At 39.8% G+C, this 21,581-nt stretch overlaps 3 protein-coding genes across 3 annotated transcripts in view; 2 read left to right on the top strand and 1 right to left on the bottom strand.

The window, feature by feature from the left end:
* TDRD9 (tudor domain containing 9) overlaps window positions 1–13,421 on the bottom strand; it is an 87,592-nt gene extending 74,171 nt beyond the window's left edge. Inside the window, exon 1 of the mRNA XM_075426684.1 lies at window positions 13,255–13,421. Within this exon, the coding sequence (XP_075282799.1) occupies window positions 13,255–13,421 (167 nt within the window). The remainder of the gene's footprint in view (window positions 1–13,254) is intronic.
* RD3L (RD3 like) lies at window positions 5,704–7,169 on the top strand. Its single transcript, XM_009942366.2, has 2 exons — window positions 5,704–6,002; window positions 6,872–7,169. Exons 1-2 carry the CDS (start codon window positions 5,704–5,706, stop codon window positions 7,167–7,169), a joined length of 597 nt encoding a protein of 198 aa, XP_009940668.1.
* Window positions 13,422–14,015: 594 nt separating the features above from the next.
* Window positions 14,016–18,747, top strand: ATP5MJ (ATP synthase membrane subunit j). Its single transcript, XM_075426671.1, has 4 exons — window positions 14,016–14,117; window positions 15,742–15,865; window positions 17,655–17,675; window positions 18,549–18,747. Exons 2-4 carry the CDS (start codon window positions 15,742–15,744, stop codon window positions 18,572–18,574), a joined length of 171 nt encoding a protein of 56 aa, XP_075282786.1. The 5' UTR covers window positions 14,016–14,117; the 3' UTR covers window positions 18,575–18,747.
* The last annotated feature ends 2,834 nt before the right edge of the window (window positions 18,748–21,581 follow it).

Here is a 21,581-nt window from a genome sequence, read left to right as displayed (position 1 = left end):
GTCTCACCGAGCAGAGTAGAGGGGCAGAATCACCTCTCTCGACCTGCTGGCCACGCTTCTCTTGATGCAGCCCAGGACATGGTTGGCCCTCTGGGCTGCCAGCGCACACTGCCAGCTCATGTCCAGCCTTTCGTCTATCAGTACCCCCAAGTCCCTCTCAGCAGGGGTGCTCTCGATCCTTTCATCCCCCAGCCTGTCTTGATACTGGCGATTACCCCGACCCAGCTGTAGGACCTTGCACTTGGCCTTGTTGAACCTCATGAGGTTCACACACGCCCACCTCTCCAGCTTGTCCAGGTCCCTCTGGATAGCATCCCATCCTTCTGGTGTCTCAACCGTACCCCTCAGCTTGGTGTCATCTGCAAACTTGCTGAAGGTACACTCGATGTCGCTGTCCATGTCATTGATAAATATATTGAACAGCAGCCGTCCCAGTACGGACCCCTGAGGGACTCCACTCGTCACTGGTCTCCATCCGGACATTGAGCCGTTGACCACTACCCTTTGGCTGCGACCATCCAACCAATTCCTTATCCACCGAACGGTCCACCCATCAAATCCATGGCTCTCCAATTCAGAGAGAAGGATGTTGTGGGGGACCATGTCAAAGGCTTTACAAAAATCCAGATAGATGACGTCCATTGGTTTTCCCTTGTCCACCCTTGTGGTTAAACCATCATAGAAAGACACTAGGTTGGTCAGGCAGGACTTGCCCTTGGTGAAGCCATGCTGGCTGTCTCGAATCACCTCCCTGGCCTCCATGTGCCTTAGCATATCTTCTAGGAGGATCTGTTCCATGATCTTCCTAGGCACAGAAGTGAGGCTGACAGGTCGGTAGTTCCCAGGGTCTTCCTTTCTACCCTTTTTGAAAAGGGGCACAATGTTTCCCCTTTTCCAGTCACTGGGGACTTCCCCTGACTGCCATGACTTTTCAAATATCATGGAGAGTGGCTTGGCAACTACATCAGCCAGTTCCCTCAGAACTGTGGGATGCATCTCATCAGGTCCCATGGACTTCTGTACATTTAGGTTCCCCAGGAGGTCCCGAACCTGGTCTTCACTTACAGCTGGAGGGATTTTACCCTCCTGGTCTCCTTCATGCCATCCATCGACTCGGGAGGGGTGAGGAGAGAGATTGCCAGTGAAGACTGAGGCAAAAAAGTTGTTGAGTACCTCAGCTTTCTCCTCATCTGCTGTTACCAGTTTGCTGGTCTCGCTCATGAGCGGGGGTACGTTGTGCCTTGGCCTTCCTGACCCCATCCCTACACAACCGGGCAGCTTCCCTATACTCTTCCCAGGAAGCCAGTCACTGCTTCCACTGCCCGTGCAGTTCCTCCTTCTTCCTTAGTTTGGACCAGCATCTCGTCTCAGCCATGCCGGTCTCTTCCCTTCTCTGCCTGACTTCTTACACTTGGGGATTGAGAGCTCTCGCCCTCTCTGGAATACATCCTTAAAGACCTGCCAGCTCTGTTCTGTTCCCCTGTCCCTGAGGACCATTTCCTAGGGAGTCATTCTGACTATCTCCTTGAAGAGCTGGAAATTTGCCCTCCTAAAATTATAGGGTCCTGACTATGCTCTTCGTTATTCCCAGTTCCCTCAGTAGCGTTAGTTCCACCAGCGCGTGGTCACTGCAGCCCAGGCTGCCTCCGATCTTGACATCCCCAACGACCTCACTCGCATTGGTGACCACCAGGTCTAGTATTGCATCCCCTCGGGTAGGGGTGCTTATTATCTGGCTTAAGAAGTTGTCCTCAATGCATTCTAGGAACCTGCTGGATTGCCTACAGCTTGCCGTGATGCTTTTCCAGCAGATGTCGGGGTAGTTGAAGTCCCCCAGTAGGACGAGAGCCTGCGAGCGCAAAGCCTCCTGGAGTTGGAGGAAGAACGCTTCGTCTATCAGCTCCTCTTGATCTGGCGGCCTGTAGTAGACACCAACCACTAGGTTCCCTTTGTTGCCTCTCTCTCTGATTCTTACCCATAAGCTTCCGACCTGCTCGTGGTTATTCTTCAGGGACAGCTCTTCACTCTGTAATGTCTTCTCGATGTAAAGGGCAATGCCCCCGCCCCTCCTTCCTTGCCTGTCCCTTCTGAACAGCCTATAGCCATCAAGACCTACATTCCAGTCACGGGATTCATCCCACCAAGTTTCCGTGATGGCAATCAGGTCACAGCTTTCCAGCGGCATGATTGCTTCCAACTCCTCCTGTTTGTTTCCCATTATATTACACACACAATTAGGCTTAATTTACAGAAACAAATAAACTAGCAAACAACTGCTCTGCTGCAGCGGCAGAGTAAATTTCAGCTTAGTAAAGAAGACAAAAATTAGTCATTATCATATAACTAATGTTATGGTCTCACTTAAGTATTCTAATGTGCTTCAGTCACTAATACCAGCAAAGAAAAATTCAGAAAAGGGAAAATGAAACTATAAAAACATTGTTTTGGTATGCTACAGCAAGAACGCAAAAGTGCTGAGATTGAGACTTTCAGAAAATTTACAGAAGTGAGCAAAGAGATGAAATGCCAAAGACAAGAGAGGTTCAGAAGCTTAAGAACATAAGCCACTTTTAAAAACAGAGCATCTCCAAGTCTTCGAAGTTTACAGACTGAAGGAAACTGCAAGATTGCTAGATGAACATCAAAGAGATCAAAATGCTTTTTCCCCAATAATAAGAGTCAATGAATATGAAAACAAACAAAGGCAAGAAACAAAGATAAGTAGTAAAGACTTCACACCATTTCTAATTTTATTACTGTAATTTTAGGAACTGTCTAAAAATTAATGAGAGGAATCAATATACAGCCTCCCCTCCCTCTCCCCCCAGGTTAAATAATAACAGTAACTCTAGTTAGTAATAAAGAGAAACTCAGTAATGGCTTCAGGGAAGAGATCCATCACCAGCCAAAGTCAATCTGAAACTTCCATCCTGATACAGCACAGCAGAACCATGAGTACATTTAGGGATGGCTGGATGGCACCGCAACTCTCCACAAAGCTTCCAGGATTAACTACCACCTAGCAACCACATAAAATACTGCTCTACTTTTAAGTTCCAGTTCCCAGTGCCAGCCTCACACGAACAATCATCTTTTCCAGAAACCAGATCTGAAAAGCATACAAAAGTAGAAGCAATAGAAATATTCAGCTTTAATGTTCTCCTACCAATCGAAAGATAAACAGCATTCTCAGTATCCTGCCTCACAATTTGATGATGCAACCAAAGATTTGTTAAAAAAAAACAAACCCACAAACTGTTGTAAGTTTCTCAATTAATTTGCACACCTTCCAATATGCATCTCTAATTTGCAAAGACACTACAATGGTGTTCTACTGTACAACAGTTTAATTTCATATTTGATACAGTGGAAAAAAGTGGTGACGTGTTAACTGTGCTGTAAAGGAGGTGGCGAGGAGCATTTTAATTTCATCTGAAAATCTGTCAGGACACTTCTGTCATCACAAACCTATCTCCCTTCCTTTTCATAGTACCACATACAATGCAATGTGAAAACCTTTCAGTTGAAGAGGATTAATACTGACATTTGAATTTTTCCAATGTGTAAGTAGTATCAGCTTTAATGACAGCCATACACATCATCCTTTATGTTGTATGACATCTAGAACAAATTTACAGAACCCTTGTTCTCCCAAAAGTTCAACACACCAATGGAGGCAAAAAAAGTAGGAGTGAAACACACTTACAGGAGCAAAGGCAGTCACTACAACAAGAAAGAGCAGAAGGGAAGGCTTTTCGTATCCCATGCATACTGTTTAGATTAATAGGAAAAGACCAGATAAGTGGAACGGAAAATGGCTGCTTCAGCGACCTTTAGTGTGCACAGCGCCATCCCTGAAAATGAATCTTAAAAATGGATATGCTCAAAATACTCATCTAGGAAAGCGGGAGCAGGCAACTGACAGCCAGTTGAGCGACACGCAAAGTCTATGGTAAGACTTACAATTTTGGGCTTTTTCTATCAGTTTGACTTCAATTTGCATCTCCTTATCATTCTATTCTTTAATTAGATTAATGTGTCTTTCATGGCACACCATAGGTGTTACAGACTGGCTTCTTGAAACACGTTTGAAATGTTAACTGAAAATGCTAACAGCTATGTACACTAATGAAAGAGTGTAGCACCATGAGATTGACAAAATTCATCTGGAACAAGTATTTAACCTAGCAACAAAATCCTGAGCAACTGTCAAATAGCTCTTTTCTGTCAACACTCACTTAACAAAGGCTTTAGATGATCTTTACTAGAGAAAGACTATTCTTAGCTGTTTAAAAATGACAGTAGAACAGCCTGATCCCCCTCTAATGGGAGAAAAGTCTTCCAGCATCTCAACAGCCTCAAAGTTTAGTCGGATGATAAAAGCAACAGTTATTTTTAGCACTCTACAGGCATAAAAACACAGCTTTAAACCGTGACCTACAGCTATGCACAGCCAAGCACCACATCATACGACAGCCTTAACTTTAGCTAGAAGCACGTCGTAGTTGCTTCAGACTATCATTGTTCATCTCACTACCAACAATACCTTTGGATGGATTTAGCAACAAGCATTTGAAATTGTTACCATCTTTTTTTCAACTGCTGCCATCGGCAAAACTCAAGTCAAAGGTAGGAGATCTTAATGGACTTTGTAGAAAGTATTTGAGACCATGTTAGGTTAAATGGATTACTACTTCTCTCTGGTACAGAGGATGGAAAAGAACCTTAAAAGCAGAAAAACTTAAACTGTCATATGCAGTACAGAAAGTCATTTTTCTAAGCACAGTTTGAGTAAAAAAAAAAAAGAAAAAAAAAAAAGAAAAAAAAAAAAGAAAAAAAAAAAAAGAAAAAAAAAACAGAAAAAACCAACCAAACAAAAAAACACAGAAAAAGAACGAACCTTGTTTTCTTCCAGCAGTAGTAACAGCCTGGAAACAAGACATGCTAGAATAAGAGACCTTCAAGCAGACTCACCTGAAACAACACTGTTCACTGACAGCTACAAAGGTAATTTATGTTATTTTATTCCAATTAGTACGCTTGCATCTGCATGATTTGTACCAAACTGAAATTTAAAACCAGATTTCTGTTTCCAGGTTATATAAACAGTAATTTATTTAATATAAAAATTGATACAGAAGTTTTAAAAACAGATCATGCAGTACAGTTCCATCACTTTATTTTATTTAATCACATTTTCAACATACAGGTAACCTCAAATTTTGGAGGTTTGGGGGTTTGCGTTTTGTTGAGGGTTTTTTTGTTGTTGTTTTGCTTTTGGGGGGGGTTCTTGTTTTTCAGATTTTTAGTGAGGTTTCTTGGGTTTGTTTGGGGGTTTTTTTGGTTGGGGGGGGAAGGTTTGTTTTGGTTTTGTTTTTTAAACTGCAGGAACTACCAGGATAAAACATAAAATATTTCCAGGATGACAGATACACACTTTCAAATGCTGTAAACTTCTTATAGTTATGTTAACTCAGAAAACAGATGAAAAATATTATAAAACGTAAGGCTTGTCAGATTTAATTCTGGCTTGGCAATTACTGTTATCACTACTTGTACTGTACTGCAAAAATATTTTAGGATCATTAATAAAGTTTCCTTTAAACACTCTGTTGCTAAGAAGGAAGTCTACAAGTATAAATAACTATTGGTCATACAGAAACAAGCAAAAAAAATTTTTTCCTCTCCCCTCACAGCTTAAAAATGCCACTTTTTGGCTGGATGAAATGGTCAAAAAATGATCCCTACAAACCTACAAGATATCCTGGATCAGATGTCGTTACAAAAACCCTACTGAGGGAATTGAAATGGCACCTAAAAGAACGTGAAAGATTAGTGCAAGAGATTGAAAATGAACAAAAAGTCCAGAAGACTGGCATGGATTACAACTGGCTGAAGAACTACCAAAACCCCCAAGTAACAATTCCGGCTACCGAGCAGCGGCAGCTTGAAGTTCTGTGTTCACAAATCCAGCCTTGCCAAACAGGAACTGTTCTCAGCAGGTAATTGTTTCATATTTCTCTAACTTTTAGAGCTCTACCATAAGATGTTTCTTCTACATAATCCAAGTCTGTATCTGGCTCTGATCTTTCTTCCAAAGCAAGAACGACCAGCAACTGGAACACATTTTTACAGGTGTTTTAGAAATTACAGATTTACTTTAATATGTTGCACTTGAACAAAGTTTTCAATCAGGATTTTCCTTGTCTAATCCAAAACAAGGGAAGTCTCACATGTTTAAACATGTGACCTCTCAATACTTTCAGTTTCTCGTGTTATTTATCCCAAATATTTATTAAATAGTAATCCAATACCCGAGAAAATCAAATTCAAGCACCAATGCAATGCACTGTTACGCAGAAATCCAGCTTCACTATACAAAATTCCTGAGAGCTTCTAAAACTAGCAAACCAGTGTAAAAAAGAAAAAAAAAAAAACACCACCACCACCCCCCCCCATTCTACAATGAAAAATTCCCCTATGGCTGTATACTAAATATATTTTCTAGGGACATGCAGAAATGACAGAACAAGGCTATGTGCCTTTTAAAGCCCAGAATATACCTAAGGGCAAAGTCAGTTTAAATCAAGTTACCCAAATCAGCAAAAAAAAAAAAAAAAAAAAAAAAAAAAAAAATCATACCCAATAAGAGCAGCTTTTAATCCTCACAATAGCTGGACTGCATCCAGTGTGCGGCTAGAGCTCCTCTTATAATCTTTTGGGGGAGGTCTGTGGGGAAACGTGGCAGCAAGGAGTAATGACACCAGATTGCAGTCATTTCCTCCTCTTTCCCCTCTCCTCAAAACACCAGAGAGGAAACAGAAGAGTTTTCAATGCTGATGATTAGATTTCAATTTTTGTTTGTTTCTAGATTCCGTGAAGTTTTGGCAGAAAATGATGTTTTACCCTGGGAAATAGTCTACATATTCAAGCAAGTTTTAAAAGATTTTCTTATCACCTTTGAGAGAGAAAACCAACAAGACCAACTGGTAGATGCATGGCACACAAATTGCTCTGACCATTTCAACCCGCTTGGAGACAGTTCTAACAAATCAGACAAAGATGAAATCCCCACGGTTTCAAGTTATGTCGACAAAAACACACAAAGCATGTTTCCCACCTTCTCTCATAGAATTTGGAATCTACCCTATTACCACCCATCAAGTTAAGGTGGTTTGTTTCTATCAAAAAGCTATGTAGCTATTTGCACTCCTTTCTTGTGATTACCACCCGCAAGCATAGGAATAAGAAATGTGACATGCTCCCCTTTTTTCCAAGTTCAGATATTAAAGTCCTTGATTATAGCTAGTATGCAGTAAAGAAACTTTAAATACGAACTCTCCTTTTATCTTTACAGTTCCTTAAAGATGTCGTGTTTGAAGGTACCTTTCAACCAAAAATGTACGTTTCTGAAAAAAACTCCAAAGCATTTTATTTTTTAGCCATATACAGCTAAATGTATTTACAGAAAAAAAGACTGCATCGTGTTAGGCAAAAACTTCTGTATTTGTCACATAGCTTTTAGGCTCTGGGAGAACTTTATACCTTATAAGCTACAAGATTTATTATAATATTGGTTATACCAAATAAACTGATAAATACTTTTTGGAGAAGAGTTATTTCTTAACTTCAAGAATAAGTTCTAAAACAATGTCAGAAGTCGTAACACATTGCATGAACTGTTTCTGTATTTTTCAAAACGGTACTCTTCATGTACTGAAATACTATTAATACAGACAACTAAATAAAAATATTGGATATTTAATGGCATTTAACAACTAGCTCTCTATTTAAGAAGTTGATGAATTACTTTACTTCAAATAGTGGTAATTCTTCATTTGACTTATTGGAAGTTATCCTAAAACCCAGACTCTGCATTAAACGTAAACACTTTGATCAAATCAGACAGCACTTTTCTAGAATAGCAGGAGAACCAACAGATCATTTCCAAAGCAAGAGTTGATCTTTTTAAATTTAAATAAAAAATTCATGTTTTTCAGTTGCCATCATCTATCACTGTGGGTTCATAATAAAGTTTTACAAGACTGATTGGATACGTAGCAGTTACAGTCACAGCAGACAATTAGAGCAGAAAATCAATGAAAACATTTGTCAGAACTCAGTTTGCTACATTTCCAATTGGGCTCCCATCACTGTATGTAACAAATTTCTACTTGTCTTCTGTAACCTCTTAATTTCCAGATATCCTTTTAATCTGTCTGCCACATCATAAGAAGTGAGCAAGACGCACATGACCCAATTCACAAAATGCACAATTTTCCAAACACAGAAAAAACCTGCTTCCTCTGATACTTTATTTAAACATACGGAAGACAACATTCAGATTTCCTCAAGCTGGTAACGTACAACTGGAAGGTATTTCCTTATGCTCCACAGCTGTATCCTCCACCCAAGAAAGAATTTACTAATAATGCAACATAAATTCAGTGAAACAAATGGCACAATGTTTTCATAAAAGATAAAAATATTTAAAAATTTTGGGAAGCTTATAATCTAGAGAACAGAATACAGAAGAGTGGAACATAATATACACAGAAGGTGAAACAATCAGAACTCTTGCATACGCCTAACTGACAAAGCACTAGAGGACTAGAGTGAATCAGTTCTCATAGGTTTAGAATAAGAATTGCAGCTCAGTATCAAAAGTAACCATACTCTCCATAAACTAAATACAGAAAACTTCACAAGCATGTATAAACTCCTTGCCCTCCTTTTGTGCAGTTGTTGGTTTGTGGACAAATAACAAAAGAGTTGATTCCAATTTACTCTGCCCCACTGATGCAGAATAAAGAGTATCATGTTCTTTTCATGCAGTTCTAAACAATCCAGATATGGATTCCTGCATGAGGTCAGGATGGTTTGAAATAAAGGTTTTTTCCTCAGTGATAAAGGTCCCCAAAGAGTTAAACTTTAAGTACCCTTTCCATAGGAAAGGCGGTAACAGATACTGAGCATATAAAAGGCACTAGCAGAATTAATATTACACTGAGAATTAACATTCATGATGCTGGTTTCAGAAAATAATTTTTATTTGGTCGAATGTGCAACGTTCCTGCAATGGTAATTCACACAGATCAGTTTCTAAAAATGGTATCTTCTCAGATTCTATTTGAAAATAGGTAAAAAAATCCCTACAAATTTAGCTTCCTAATTTTAGTTTATGGAAAATGGTAGGTCAACAAACATGCAAGATCCACTTATCTTTATGATCATCAAAAGCAAGTAGGAAAAAAACCCCCAACCCCACAAGATGACCACAGATATAACTTACCTATTCTTTATAAATTTCACTTGAATTTCACTGTAATATAAGCAAATGCAGCCTTCTAAGTCCAGAAACAAGGACCACCAACTACTACATAGGCTAAAAGGCAGTCACTGAATAATAGTTAAAAAAAATTATCTAGGCATCATAGTCAATTCAATGTTAAAATCCAATGCAATGCTAAGCAAATGCACAAAAAGGCTTATCTACTTTTACGTGCATATTTTATTGATGAAACGGATACTCAGCTACTGCATCCAGTTCTAGTGTCCACACTTGGGGGGAAAACAGAGGGGAAAACCAAACTGGGAACTGCAGACGGTATAGGAAAAAAAATTACCCAAAGGCTGAGAAAATGCCATCTGCTAAGACCACACCTGGCCCATTTTTTTCAAAAACAGAAACGAGAGGTAAACTTTACAGAATATGAGCACTTTCATCTGACTGAAGTATTGTGTACTTTGTCTCTAGTTAAAAAGCAGAGAAAATTGTAAAATAAGTAGGAAGACAAACTAAAAAAGTTAAACATGTTTTAAAGAAATCTGCTAGGTTTACAACAATATGCTACAAAGAGAATCCGTACTTCAGTCCACCAGCTAAGATGAGCTGTTTTCTGGGATTTAGATTACACTTAAATTTCAGCTGTATCAGACAGCAGTAATATGGCTGTAGGCCAGTGTTCACTTCCCTGCTGACGATTACTGTCAGAGAACTCAACTGTTTCTTTAAGCACTTTTTATTTATGGCCTACATGACTTGCATGAGATAATCCGAAAAGCATATTATTCCTCACGTTTCTGACACAAGCAGACAGCTGATACAAACCACGCCAGTGACAGCAAGGTGAGTGGCAATAGTTTCGAAGGGCAACAAGGTCTCCCACCTGCACAGGTGTCTGGCAGAACAAACAGCACACAATGTTTTTAGCTAAATAAGCTGGCTATAAAAAAATGGCTAACTTGGTGAAAGCTACACCTATGAAATGCAAGAAATCAAAGAGAGAATAACCACCTTTTCCATGCTTAAGCCTTTAAGTGTTTTAATGTGAGCCACAATTGTTTTGATAACAAGCAAGGATTTAAGGGTCTAAATTTCTTTTCCTTCAGTTAAACATAATCAAAGGAATTAATAAGTTAATCAACGAGTTATTTCAGGATCAAAATTCAAACCACAATTTCTGAGAACTACTATCTTACCCTAACAAGCTCATTTTCTAATGCTGCTCTTCTAGAAGTAGTTCAGAATCTTAAAAGCCTTGGAAAATGAGGCATCATCAGTAAAGGAAAAGAACTCATTCGGTATGTCTCAAGAGTTACTTGATGCTTTTAGATCCTATTAGACAGTATCAGTAACATTTTTGTAAAATATTAGTTATTACACACACTTGCATGCAATAACACACCTGTTATTACTGTTGCCAGTTTGGTGGTAATCCTACACATTCATATAAATATAGACAACAGAAGCAGGAAGACAGTCTCCATTAATAATTGTATATCCAGCTTGAAATAAATATGAATAAGCATTTGAAAAATTTGAAATAATTTTTGTTTTGTTTTTTCCCATGAAACAAGAGTTTCAAAGCAAATACCAAAATAGACTATTGTGCTCCAAGCCGCCTCAACAAAAGGAGAGAAAACTCTCAAAACAAAACTCTCAAAACATAAGAACATTCCCAGAATTGTGAAACAGAAACATATATGGAAACAAAACACAGCTAAGCAAACACACCTTCTTAGAGGTTTTATTTCATTTTGTAGCAGTACACACACACGCACCTATCATCTACACTCAAAGATTCTACATATGTCTAATGACAATCAAATTCTGTCCACACTTACATAAATGGCTATTTAGGACGCATATCCTCTCTCTCTCTCTAATGGGAAAGAAAAAAAGAAAAAAAAAAAAAAAACTTATCTCTGTTAACGCAACTGTCAAACCCCACAATTATCCGCTAACGCTGTTGAGAGCAAAGAGGTATCTGTCTAAGAAAGATCTGCGACTGCCTAGGCACACAAGGCTTGAGAATCTTGCCAATGTCTGCTATGTTACTTGGTAGATTTCAGTAGCTTAGTGCTCACTCGGGTTCAAGAACCTCTTCTCAAACCCTTCCCCAGTACTACAGAAATGTTATTGGCACCTAAATAAAGACTGAGAAGTCCCAGACATCTTGTACATACTGGGTTTAGGAATTACATTCACAGTAAATAACCTTAAAAAACTAAAATTCTGTCCACTTCTGGAAAACTTTAACTACTTGCATAAAACCCAGCAGCTTTCAGTCAGAGATTCAGAGCTTGCTAATAGCAGCACTTTTACACTGAAGGATGAGAGAGGATAGATATTATGACATGTCAGTTTTGTCCTTTCCTTGAAGCAAAGACTGATAGCCTGAACAGTCTCTACTGAACTGTCAGAGTATCCACTGTTAAGATGTTAGGTTCATTTTTTCTCAGAAGCCAACGTACACCCTTTAAGAGAGGTCCTGAAACACAGTGACCCATGCTGCTATACGTCATACAGGAAAAGGAAGACACTCATTCTAGACTGTACCTCCAGTTGATTTTGAAAAAGTCTTTAGTATATGACAGTGCATACAAAATACTCTTCTACAGCCAACACGGATACACTAACCAAACTTGATCTAAATACTAAGATTAGTATGCACTGCCATAACACCTTCCAGTTCAGGCAGCGTACAGGGGAAAGTCTCTCTTCTCTCCCCAACATCCAGACAGTAGGGAAAACCAAATGTACCTGACTGCTATGCAAACACATATACAGTTCTCCTCAGCTGTGAACTCTGCCATCTGAGAATAAAGCACATCCAACGAGTGACATGCCAATATACCTTGAACTAGCTTTACCTTCGTAACTTAAATGCTTCAGGCAGGTCACAAGAGCAATGAACCTACACAGTTTAGTTAGAAAACACACAGCAGTCAATTCAGGAAAACAGACTGTTAACTGCTGCTCAGAGGGAACAAAAGTTACTCTCTACAGAAGCAAAGATTCAGTTTGAAATATCTGAGAACATCTGCTGTCGGTGACATCAGTATCTCAACTGCTGGAAAACTGATGGCTGGAGAGGAACATTAGAGGAAGGAAGAACAAATAATAAGTCAGTCCAATTTCCACAAATTTGTAGCATAACAAATGAAATTTACCAACAAAGTTACAGTATAGGTAACACATAATTGTGAAGAATATTTGCTTACAATCTTCGATATAACCAAAGAATGAATCTGCTCAAAAGTGCTTAGTTACAAATAATGTACGAAACAGTACTGGTCAAAAGATTTACGTACAGTACAATAATTATTCAACATTCAAGGATGAGCCAGTGAAAACAACATGATGAAAGCCAGTAACACTGTTAAGGGACCACGAGGGGAAAAAAGATCAGTGTTGCCCACTGATTCAATAGCAAAGTGCATAAAATTACACACTGTGAGATTGTTCCCTAATGAACAAAGAAGTTTACTCCTGAATCTCATCTTATTTATCACTTGTCACTGCCAAAACTCCTAAGCTACACACCTGAATCAGAATAAACCAGATCTTTTCTAACACTTTTCCAGTTTTTCAAGAGCACCTGCCACAACTGCACACCAGCACTAACTTCAGAGAAAATAAATCCTACACATAGCGTGCCTCGTCATGACCAAGATGATAGGTAAGTAGCAAACCAGAAAATAACTGAAGTATTAAACCCACAAAAAAACACACCTATCCACACCCAAACTACAGCAACCAACACCAGCGAGGGCATTCAACACCGCCCCCCACCCGCATAGAGCAGAGAGCCAGAGGGGCAGCCCGGAGCCCGGGGAAACGTCCAAACACCCTGGGCCACACACACAAGGGAAGGGAGGCCACCAGTGCCCTCACAGACAGCCCCTCAGCCCGGCCGTGAGGAGCGTCTCCCCGCCGCCAAGAGCGGAGGCCCAGCGCACCGCACTCACCCCGCAGCCGCCAACGGCTCCCGTGAGGCGAGGGGGCCGAGCGGGCGGAGCGGGGAGCTGCACGGGGCACCGGCCTGCGCCTCCTCGCCCAAGAACTCGACGGCGGTCACGGCTTTGCCGATGATGAACCAGTCGCTGATCTGCTGCCCGCTCAGCTTCCGCAGCATGATGGCGGCGACACGCGGCTCCGCACCTCGCACCGCCACTGCCACCTCACGCGTGCGCGCACCTCCCACCGCCCCTCTTCCCTTCCCGCCTGCGGCCCGGCCCCGCCCACGGCACGTGACCCAGCAGCCAGGCGCCTCGCTCCGCCGCCTCAGGTGAGGGGAGGGCGAAGCGGCACCGTCGGCTCCGCCAGGAGAGCGCGGGGCGGTCAGTTTCCCCCTCACGCCCACACAACAATGGTCGAGAGCTGCTCCGGAATGCCGGTGGCCCTGTCCTGTCCTTCCCGTCGCCCGAAGGAAGCGGCCCACAGGCGCGTAGATGCCTCAGCCCTCCTGAACCTGACCCAGCGGGTGCCTCCCGGCCCCCCAGGACAAGCCGTTCTCTAAGCGACACGCTATGTAACGACTCTTGACAGGCCCCTTCCCGGTACTGTTCCCCGCACAGGACACTTCTGTGCTCCCCTCTAGGGACGGAGGGGTGAGGCGCGCAGACACCGTGCTGAGCTGGAGCCTGCTCGTGGGTGCGCGGCGGGCTCTCGTCCTCCGCAGCTGTAGGGGGCGCTGCGCGGCGCCGCCGCCTCTCGCGAGCCGACGTCTCCGCTCCTTGGCGCGTTCTTTCCCGGCATCCCCCGCAGCGGTCGCGCAGCCCGTCCCCGCTCGGTGACCTTCGCGGCAGCCCGCCCGCTCCCAGCCCTGACGGTGGGTTTCAGCCGCAGCGAGCCTTGCTGGTTGTTGGCGGACACCGCTTAGGGGTGTCTCGGGGGGGTAGCTGCGGGGGAAGCCTGGGGAAGGAGGTGGGGAGAGGGAGGCGCGGCCAGCGGCGCCCGAGCTCTGCCGTTGACCGCCTCCCCCGTGTGGAAGGGGCTGTGCGGGTCAGGCCCCGGGCGGGCGGGCCGTCCCTGCGCTGCCGTGGGCTCACGGCGGGGAGGTCAGTGAGAAAGCAAGTTCGAGGCTCTTCGGGATAGATGTCAGAAAAAAGGCCCGAAGGACGTGGCGCCCGCTGAGGCCTTGGGGCCAGGTCTGTGCCGGGTGTTGACTGGCGATAGCATTGCCTGTTCTCTGGATGCTGTAGTGGTCTTCCCACCATCCTTCCTTTCTATTCAATCTCTGTGTTTGTTAGTATTTCTTGATATTCTGCTATAGCAGGATGGCTGCCGTTACAGCACTGTTCATCTGAGACTGCAAATACTGGAAACTTTCGGGGAGGAGCAGTCTTCTTAATAGTATTGGTGAAAGCACAACACTGCTTCAGGAAATATGTCCGCAACAATAAATTTGACTGACATGTCTGTCCATAAACAAGCAAATGTAAATGTGGGTTTGTCTATAATTATACCTTAATTACCATGAAGATGCTTTCATTCTTTAAGAAGCACCTAGATTTTACCAGTTGTTTTGACATTGGCTACCCTTGCATCCTTTTCTCTTTGATGCTTGCCAAAGAATGCTTTATATTTAGTCAAGGGTTACATCATAAAAGCTTAAATCTGCTTTTCTCCCCTGTGACTCTGGTTTACCATATACTTGTCCATATGCACATACAGCTGACTTAACGGGGTTGTAATAAGTGTAAATAGTGACTTCATTGGGGTGAAGTGCTGTATGTAAGACAGTAGAACATGTAGTATTTCAGTGCTATGTGGTGCAAGTGTGTACTAATGTGTTGTGTGGGAATTAGTATAAGCTTTATTTTAAAACATCTTACAGTTTTCTGTTTGTCTAACAAAGCTGCATAGAAAGGAAAAAAACCTTGATAGGCTTCTTGGTCTTGGGGCATATTTTGAAAATAAAACATTAATGATAAATCATTAATTCAGTAGCTTAAAATCATTTACTTTGCTATTTTGAGTAGAAATTACCATGTTGGGAGAGACCTCCTAGCTGTTGGGGAGGGAGGAGAACTAACTTGGCTGTGCAAGGAAGGAGCCTCTGGCTTGTCTGGAACGAAGCTTTCCTCCTGCCAGAATCTGGAAACATTAAAAAAAAAAACAAAAAGCTGTCACTGACAGAGGGAGGAGCCTAGCCATTGCTACTCTTTAAATGCTTTGTTGAGTCATCTTTGAACCCTTTCATCAGGTGCAATTTATTATTTTTTATTGTCTTAGCCCCTAAGTTGTAACCTTAACTCTGAATTTTCATTGCTTTGCTTTGGAATAAGTACTTTTGCATGTTTGGGGACTTTTTTTTAACCTGTAAACTGCTGCTGATATATATCAGGTGTATGTGTATACATAAGTATGTATATGTGTATAGATATTAAAAATATAGCAGGTAAGAATACAGTTGCAAAACTCACCATGGCAAAACTTCTTATAATTTTCAGATGGTGCAGACCATGCTTCCAAAGTCATGGAGAGCCATGAAATTCTACTTCACTACCGTGTATCAAGAAATATGGGTTGGTGTAGGATTAACAGCTTATGTCTATTACAAAATTTCATACGGTGGTAAGTTACACATTGTAGTCTTCGTTAGCTGTTACTGTATAGTTAAGGTTTATAGATGAGAATATCCTTAACAGTTAGAAATCAGTCATTGAAAATATCCAGCAAATAAGAAATTAACACTCTTACTTAAGGCCAGGTCTTTGCCATAAAAATTTAGAAGTTTTAATATGTTCAGTGTAGAAGGCTACACTGACAAAAATACTCAAAATACCAGTGTAACTGTGCCTACATTATGAAGATTAGGTGATGTAGCAATTGGTTTTAAAAACACACATCTAACTTGCAGCGTATAGCCAGAGGCTTCTCCTGTAGATCTGTCCTGAAGAGGAATGCAAGACTGTTCTGAACTAGAACTGACGTTGATTAGAAATTTTTTTAGAATCCTTATGTTTTGAGTTTTTGCTCAAGCTCTGCAAAAAAATGCATTTTTTAAGTTCATTTCGGGCTGATTCACCTCAAAATGTGAGGTACATCACTGAACATTAAAATGTGTGTTACTTGGTGAGATTGGATCACTTTCTTAGAGGAAGAAACAGAACACCTAGCATAAAAATAATGAATTTGAGTGGGCCAGGTCCCTCACAGCAGAAGGGTACAACAGATTATGGTGTCTCAAAGGTCCCATTCTTTAATTCAGGCTGTGCAGAAAAAATTCCAAGTCAAACCCTTTACTAGCTGTCATGAACAATGAAATGTTATAACCTGTAGACAAACTTGACAGGGAAAGGAACCCTTTGTTGTGGGAACAGCTGAGTGATGTTACCTCAACTTTTCTCTAGCTTTGTCCAAATAATTTGCAGCATGTCCAAAACTGTTACGCTACACTTTAAGTAAATATAAGTAGTTGAACAGGCAGAGAGGGGAAAAAAAAATAGTTTAACTTTTGCTTCAACTTCTTTAATTTCAAGGGGAATTCAAAATTGACAGACTGTTTCAAGTTTGTGTTCATGTCATGCTGCTTTTATTTTCATTTATGATTTAGATAATAGATGTGATAGTGTAGGGTTTTGAGGGCCCAAACCTTGATATGGGGCAACTGCATGCTAAGCATTATTTTAAAGTGAAAATAGCTTTCAATAACTGTAGCCCTTTCCATAGTTTGGGGAATGGTTTTGCAAATAATACGTGTTTTTATAGAAGAGTATGTTGTAGAATAACTTATATTGGAAGGGACCTCTTGAGCTCACCTGGTCCAAACCACTGCTTAAAGTAGTTAGATCAAAGTTAGATGGGGTTGCTCATGGCCTTATTCATAATTCAAATGAGTATTTCCAAGGGTGGAGATTGCACAACCTCTTATGATTGTCTTCCTTACGAAGAATTTTTTCCATCTATTTTTTTCTGATTGCTGTGAATCAGTATTTTAGGAGAACAATTACAATGGGAATGTAAAATAAGCTGGTTTACTTATAAAGGAAGATTTTAAAGCAAACTATTCTTATCACTTCAGTTTACATCCATATGTTGTGTGTGTATATATCCATACACTGTGTAAAATAGTACCATTCTGTATATATTTCTCTTGAATTACAGTAGGAGTCTTGATGGCTACAATTTCTAAATCCATGGAGTCGTGGTTAACTCAAACCAAACAGCTTCCTAAAAAATTAATATAACATTTACGGACATGTACCATGGAAAGTACATGTTGTACACTTTTTAAATCTTGTGCAAGCTAAATTAGCAAATCTTAAGTATTATAATCTAATTGAAGTTTATCTGAAAAAAAATAAATAGGAAGTATTTTTTTAAACTGTTATTGGTAAGCTTGTTTTTTCTTTTTTTCCAGGCAAAAAAGCAGTGGCAGATAGTAAGTATTAAATATCTAATACCCTGCTGTATTTTTTAAGTGACTGCAGTAAAAATTAGCTCAGCATATTTTTTGTAAATTTGGGCTTTAAGTTACAGATTTAGAAAATGTTTAAAGACTACTTCAAAATACATAGTTTTGGTCGTATTGACAGTTTTATAACCTAGAAATATCTGTGAATCTGCGCAGATGCTACCTCTGTCTTAAATTCTCCTTTGTGTAGGTTTTGGAAGTATTGTATATCTGGGGGAGGGGGAGCAGGAATTCTTTTCAGTAGTAGGAACAACCATTTAATGGAATTACTTAACACAATCTCAAGAGTAGCTGCTATTTTAGCTGTCAAGAAACCACGAATTTTGAACTTGTATTTTAAGTTTGTATTTTTATATTTTCTATAAAATAGTGTTTAGATATTTATGGCCAATTTCTTCTGATAGCACACTGGAATTTAGTTTTTTATGAGCTACTATATCTCAGTTAACTTTCTGCACCTTGATAGCTAGGCCATTTGCTCCCAGTTGAATTTGTATATGCAAACATTATTTAAATTTTTAAATGTGTAATTAGTGAAAATACTGCCTAGTAGACTTAAGGATAATAACAGATAAACTTTAACGTAAAAAGAACCATACCAAAACTGAGGAAGAGTGGATGTTTGCCTATATCGTTCTTTAGAACTTGCGGAATAGGATTTTTAGTATTGGTCAAGTTTATGTACGTAGTTTGAGTGGGTTTTTTTATTTGACAGGGCAGTTGAATCTGCCAGTTGCTCTGCTCAGATGTAGATCCAGTTGTCTGTTCTAGGTTCTGAACTGTGTTCCTGAACTGATTTGCTCTACTGTTCGAACAGTCTAAATCATGTCTTTGTTTCAGAGTCCTCTGGTGCTGGCCATCATTAAAGACCTCTTTTCTTCCTGGAGTATAAATTTTGTCGTTTGTCATCTTTACTGTAAATGAAGCAAGTTACAACCATAGGGAAGTTAATTGTAAATCTGTACCTGATCCATCTGCTGTAATTAGAGAAAGAATAAATCCATTGAGCAACAAGGAATTAAACATGTTGGATAAAGTATGCTGGAGTGTATCGTTAACCTGATTTTTAGAATAAGCATTTTTTGTTTCCTGCAGTTCTTGCAAGTTCCATGTTAAACTTCTTCAGTAATGTTTTGAAAAAGACAAAATTTCTATAAGTAAACCTAATAGAATTAGCCAGGATTTCTTACAATAGAATTAAGCCTCTTCTCTTTTTTACTAATGATACCTTTTTTTGGCTAGAACTTTCTAAATACTCCATTTACTTTTAAAACATCATTTAATTGTATGCCAAGTGTGAGAACTTAATTCTTAGCTATTTGTCAACTTGTGGTGTAATAATTATGGGTACAGAAAGTTCTTTTGAAAGCCTTACTTTTTTTTTTAAAGAGTTCTTAGTTCTGCAAGGTTTAAAAGCAAAAGCTGTATTGTTACTAAAACATCATGCAAAATATTTACAGATATTTTTGAAAGGTACATTATTGGCAACTTAATCTTTTTTGTCCTTCATATTCAGTAGAGCTAAGCAGTTGTTCTGAAAGGCTCTTCCTTTAGTCACCAATTTCGCAAAGGAGTAAGTAATAACATGCCCATATTGTATGAGAAAATTCATATTATGTGGGCCCTCATTGGCTATTTGAGCTTATGAAAATCTCAGAATTTAAAGGGAATAGTGAAATCATGCACTGTGGCAGCAGTTAATATGAGCATAAACAAACATTTAACTGATGTCAAAGAGTTTTCCTTTTTTTGGGATGGGTCATTACTGGTTTTTGCAGATAGCTCTTAAAGTAACTCCACAATTAGTACTATATTTTTGAGACTGTAGCAACCTATGTATCTTACAAAAATCAGTTTTCAGAACTGTACATACTGAATTTTGTACCAAGCATACACAGTGTATAAAACCAAAATTTTTTGGTTTTGTTTAAATTTAGCCTAATCTGCTTTTGAGAAGATTAAGAGGCTTAAGTCATTTTAATGACTTAATGCTTACGTACATCTTTTTAACTACTTCACTGAAACATCTTAAATCTTCCAGCTTGATTAAAGTTTTGCTTTTCAATCTCTCCGACTGCAGTATCTGGCCGTAACTTAAATATTTTATATTTGATTACTCAGGAGCTTGGTAACCTTACCTGCTCATAGTAAACATTCCAAACACTGTGTTGTCTTTAATTTCTTCAAAATTTATACTTCTGCTTAAGCTTAATAGCTATGCCTACAATGAGTAGAGTAAAATTGCCAGTCATATTTCTCTGAAAGCTTTTATTAAAAAAGGCAGGTATAGCATTAGTCAATTTGAAAAGGTGACATCTATTTTTCACACATTCTGGATGTTTCTTCCACCTGCCACAGCTTTCCTTGTTGTTGCATCTTCCCTTGATAGGTTTTAGCCAATTCTTTCATCACTCTGATGATTTCTATATGTGTTCTTCAGTGTTTCCTCACTGAAGAATGAATGACAAGTAGAAAGAACTCACTATTTGTTTCTTTGCATAAAACCAAAAGCATCCAGAAAAAGGGAACAGAGAATGAAAACTGGAAGAAAAAGGAGCTTCAAATTAACAGATATTAGGCCAGTGGTGATTACAGGGTGGGTCAGAGTTGTGGTATAGTTAATAAGTGGTTCAGATTGAAAATTTATGCCAGGTAAGGAGCTATATGTGCATTTGTAATGCAAATTTACGATCACTAATAGTTCCTAAGATACTACACATACTTCAGATGACTTCTCTAGCAATTTTCAATTATAGAGCTGAGGAAAACAAGCCAGGGAAAACACATTAATCACTGAAGGATTTGCTTCACCTTAGCTAGAACCTAGCACGCTGGGTGGAGCTACATCAACATGCTGTCTGATCTCCTAGATGCTAATTGAAAAGCAAGAGAAGCTTCTGCTAACCTGCCCTTGTAGCACAGTTAACTGCACTTTTAGGTAAACTTAACCTAATTCAACTCTTCATGCTTCTTGGTATCTGACTTGCTTGATGTTCTAGTAGGGAAAGAAAGTACATGTGGGCAGCAATGTCTGGGTTATGAAAACCACCATTTCTACTGAAGAATGCGATCTGCAACTGGTTCTTCTATTAGTGCATCTCTGTTGGCAATTTCCATGAAGGTTGCAGAATATTCCTTCCTGGTTGTGATTCTTAACACACAAATTGCTGCAAAACATAAGGGAAGTAAAACTGGTGTTTATGTTTAAATAGATTTTTTTTTTAACTTGAGTAGGATACAGAAGGAGGAAATTAACTTCCAGTCAGTGGCTTGACTTAAAAGCAGAATCAACACACCCATAATGTGTAACACCTGTAGTACTGTGTACTGTTTTTCTATGCTGAAGCATACCAGGTAGTATAAAAGACAATAGAGGAAAGTTAGCTAAGGCATTACAAGTGCCATTTTTTATGTACAGTGATATGTGGAAAGAGTAATTAGTTTTCTTCGCAGCGCTAGCATCTGGAGTGTAGCCCTAGGTAGAGAAGCATTGCAAAGGAATACCCCTGAAGTGAATACTCTTATTTTAGACTATGTACCTTTTTCTCCTTATTTATCTAAGGTGATTTCTAAAGCTAACTGAAAACAGAATGGTTTTCTTGCTCCAGGTAAGTGTCTCAACTCCAGAACAAACCCATTTTCTATGCAAATGACTATTTACGATCAGGACTTTAATCTATGGGGGTATAATACTTGTCATGATTCACAATTAAACACTGGTGGGGAAAATGCTTACTGCTCATTGATGGATCATGCTGTTTCCATTTGGCTGCTGCCTCTTTATATTGCTGGCATTTCTAAAACGAGAGGATTACGTTTAAACTTTGTAAAGTAAAATAGTTCAGCAAGTGCATTTTTCATTTGTTGCCTAGA

The sequence above is a fragment of the Opisthocomus hoazin genome, chromosome 7 (genome assembly GCF_030867145.1).
Source record: "Opisthocomus hoazin isolate bOpiHoa1 chromosome 7, bOpiHoa1.hap1, whole genome shotgun sequence".
Taxonomy (NCBI): domain Eukaryota; kingdom Metazoa; phylum Chordata; class Aves; order Opisthocomiformes; family Opisthocomidae; genus Opisthocomus; species Opisthocomus hoazin.
Note: the sequence above shows the minus strand (reverse complement) of the source record. Positions and strands in the feature narration are given on the sequence as shown.

Bases quoted from the DNA above. Each gene is read 5' to 3' on its own strand.
- RD3L (XM_009942366.2), top strand. From the start codon at position 5,704: ATGCCACTTTTTGGCTGGATGAAATGGTCAAAAAATGATCCCTACAAA. The intron at 6,003-6,871 runs GTAATTGTTTCA...GTTTGTTTCTAG, and splicing joins ACAGGAACTGTTCTCAGCAG to ATTCCGTGAAGTTTTGGCAG.
- ATP5MJ (XM_075426671.1), top strand. From the start codon at position 15,742: ATGGTGCAGACCATGCTTCCAAAGTCATGGAGAGCCATGAAATTCTAC. The intron at 15,866-17,654 runs GTAAGTTACACA...CTTTTTTTCCAG, and splicing joins TTACAAAATTTCATACGGTG to GCAAAAAAGCAGTGGCAGAT. The intron at 17,676-18,548 runs GTAAGTATTAAA...TCTTTGTTTCAG, and splicing joins CAAAAAAGCAGTGGCAGATA to AGTCCTCTGGTGCTGGCCAT.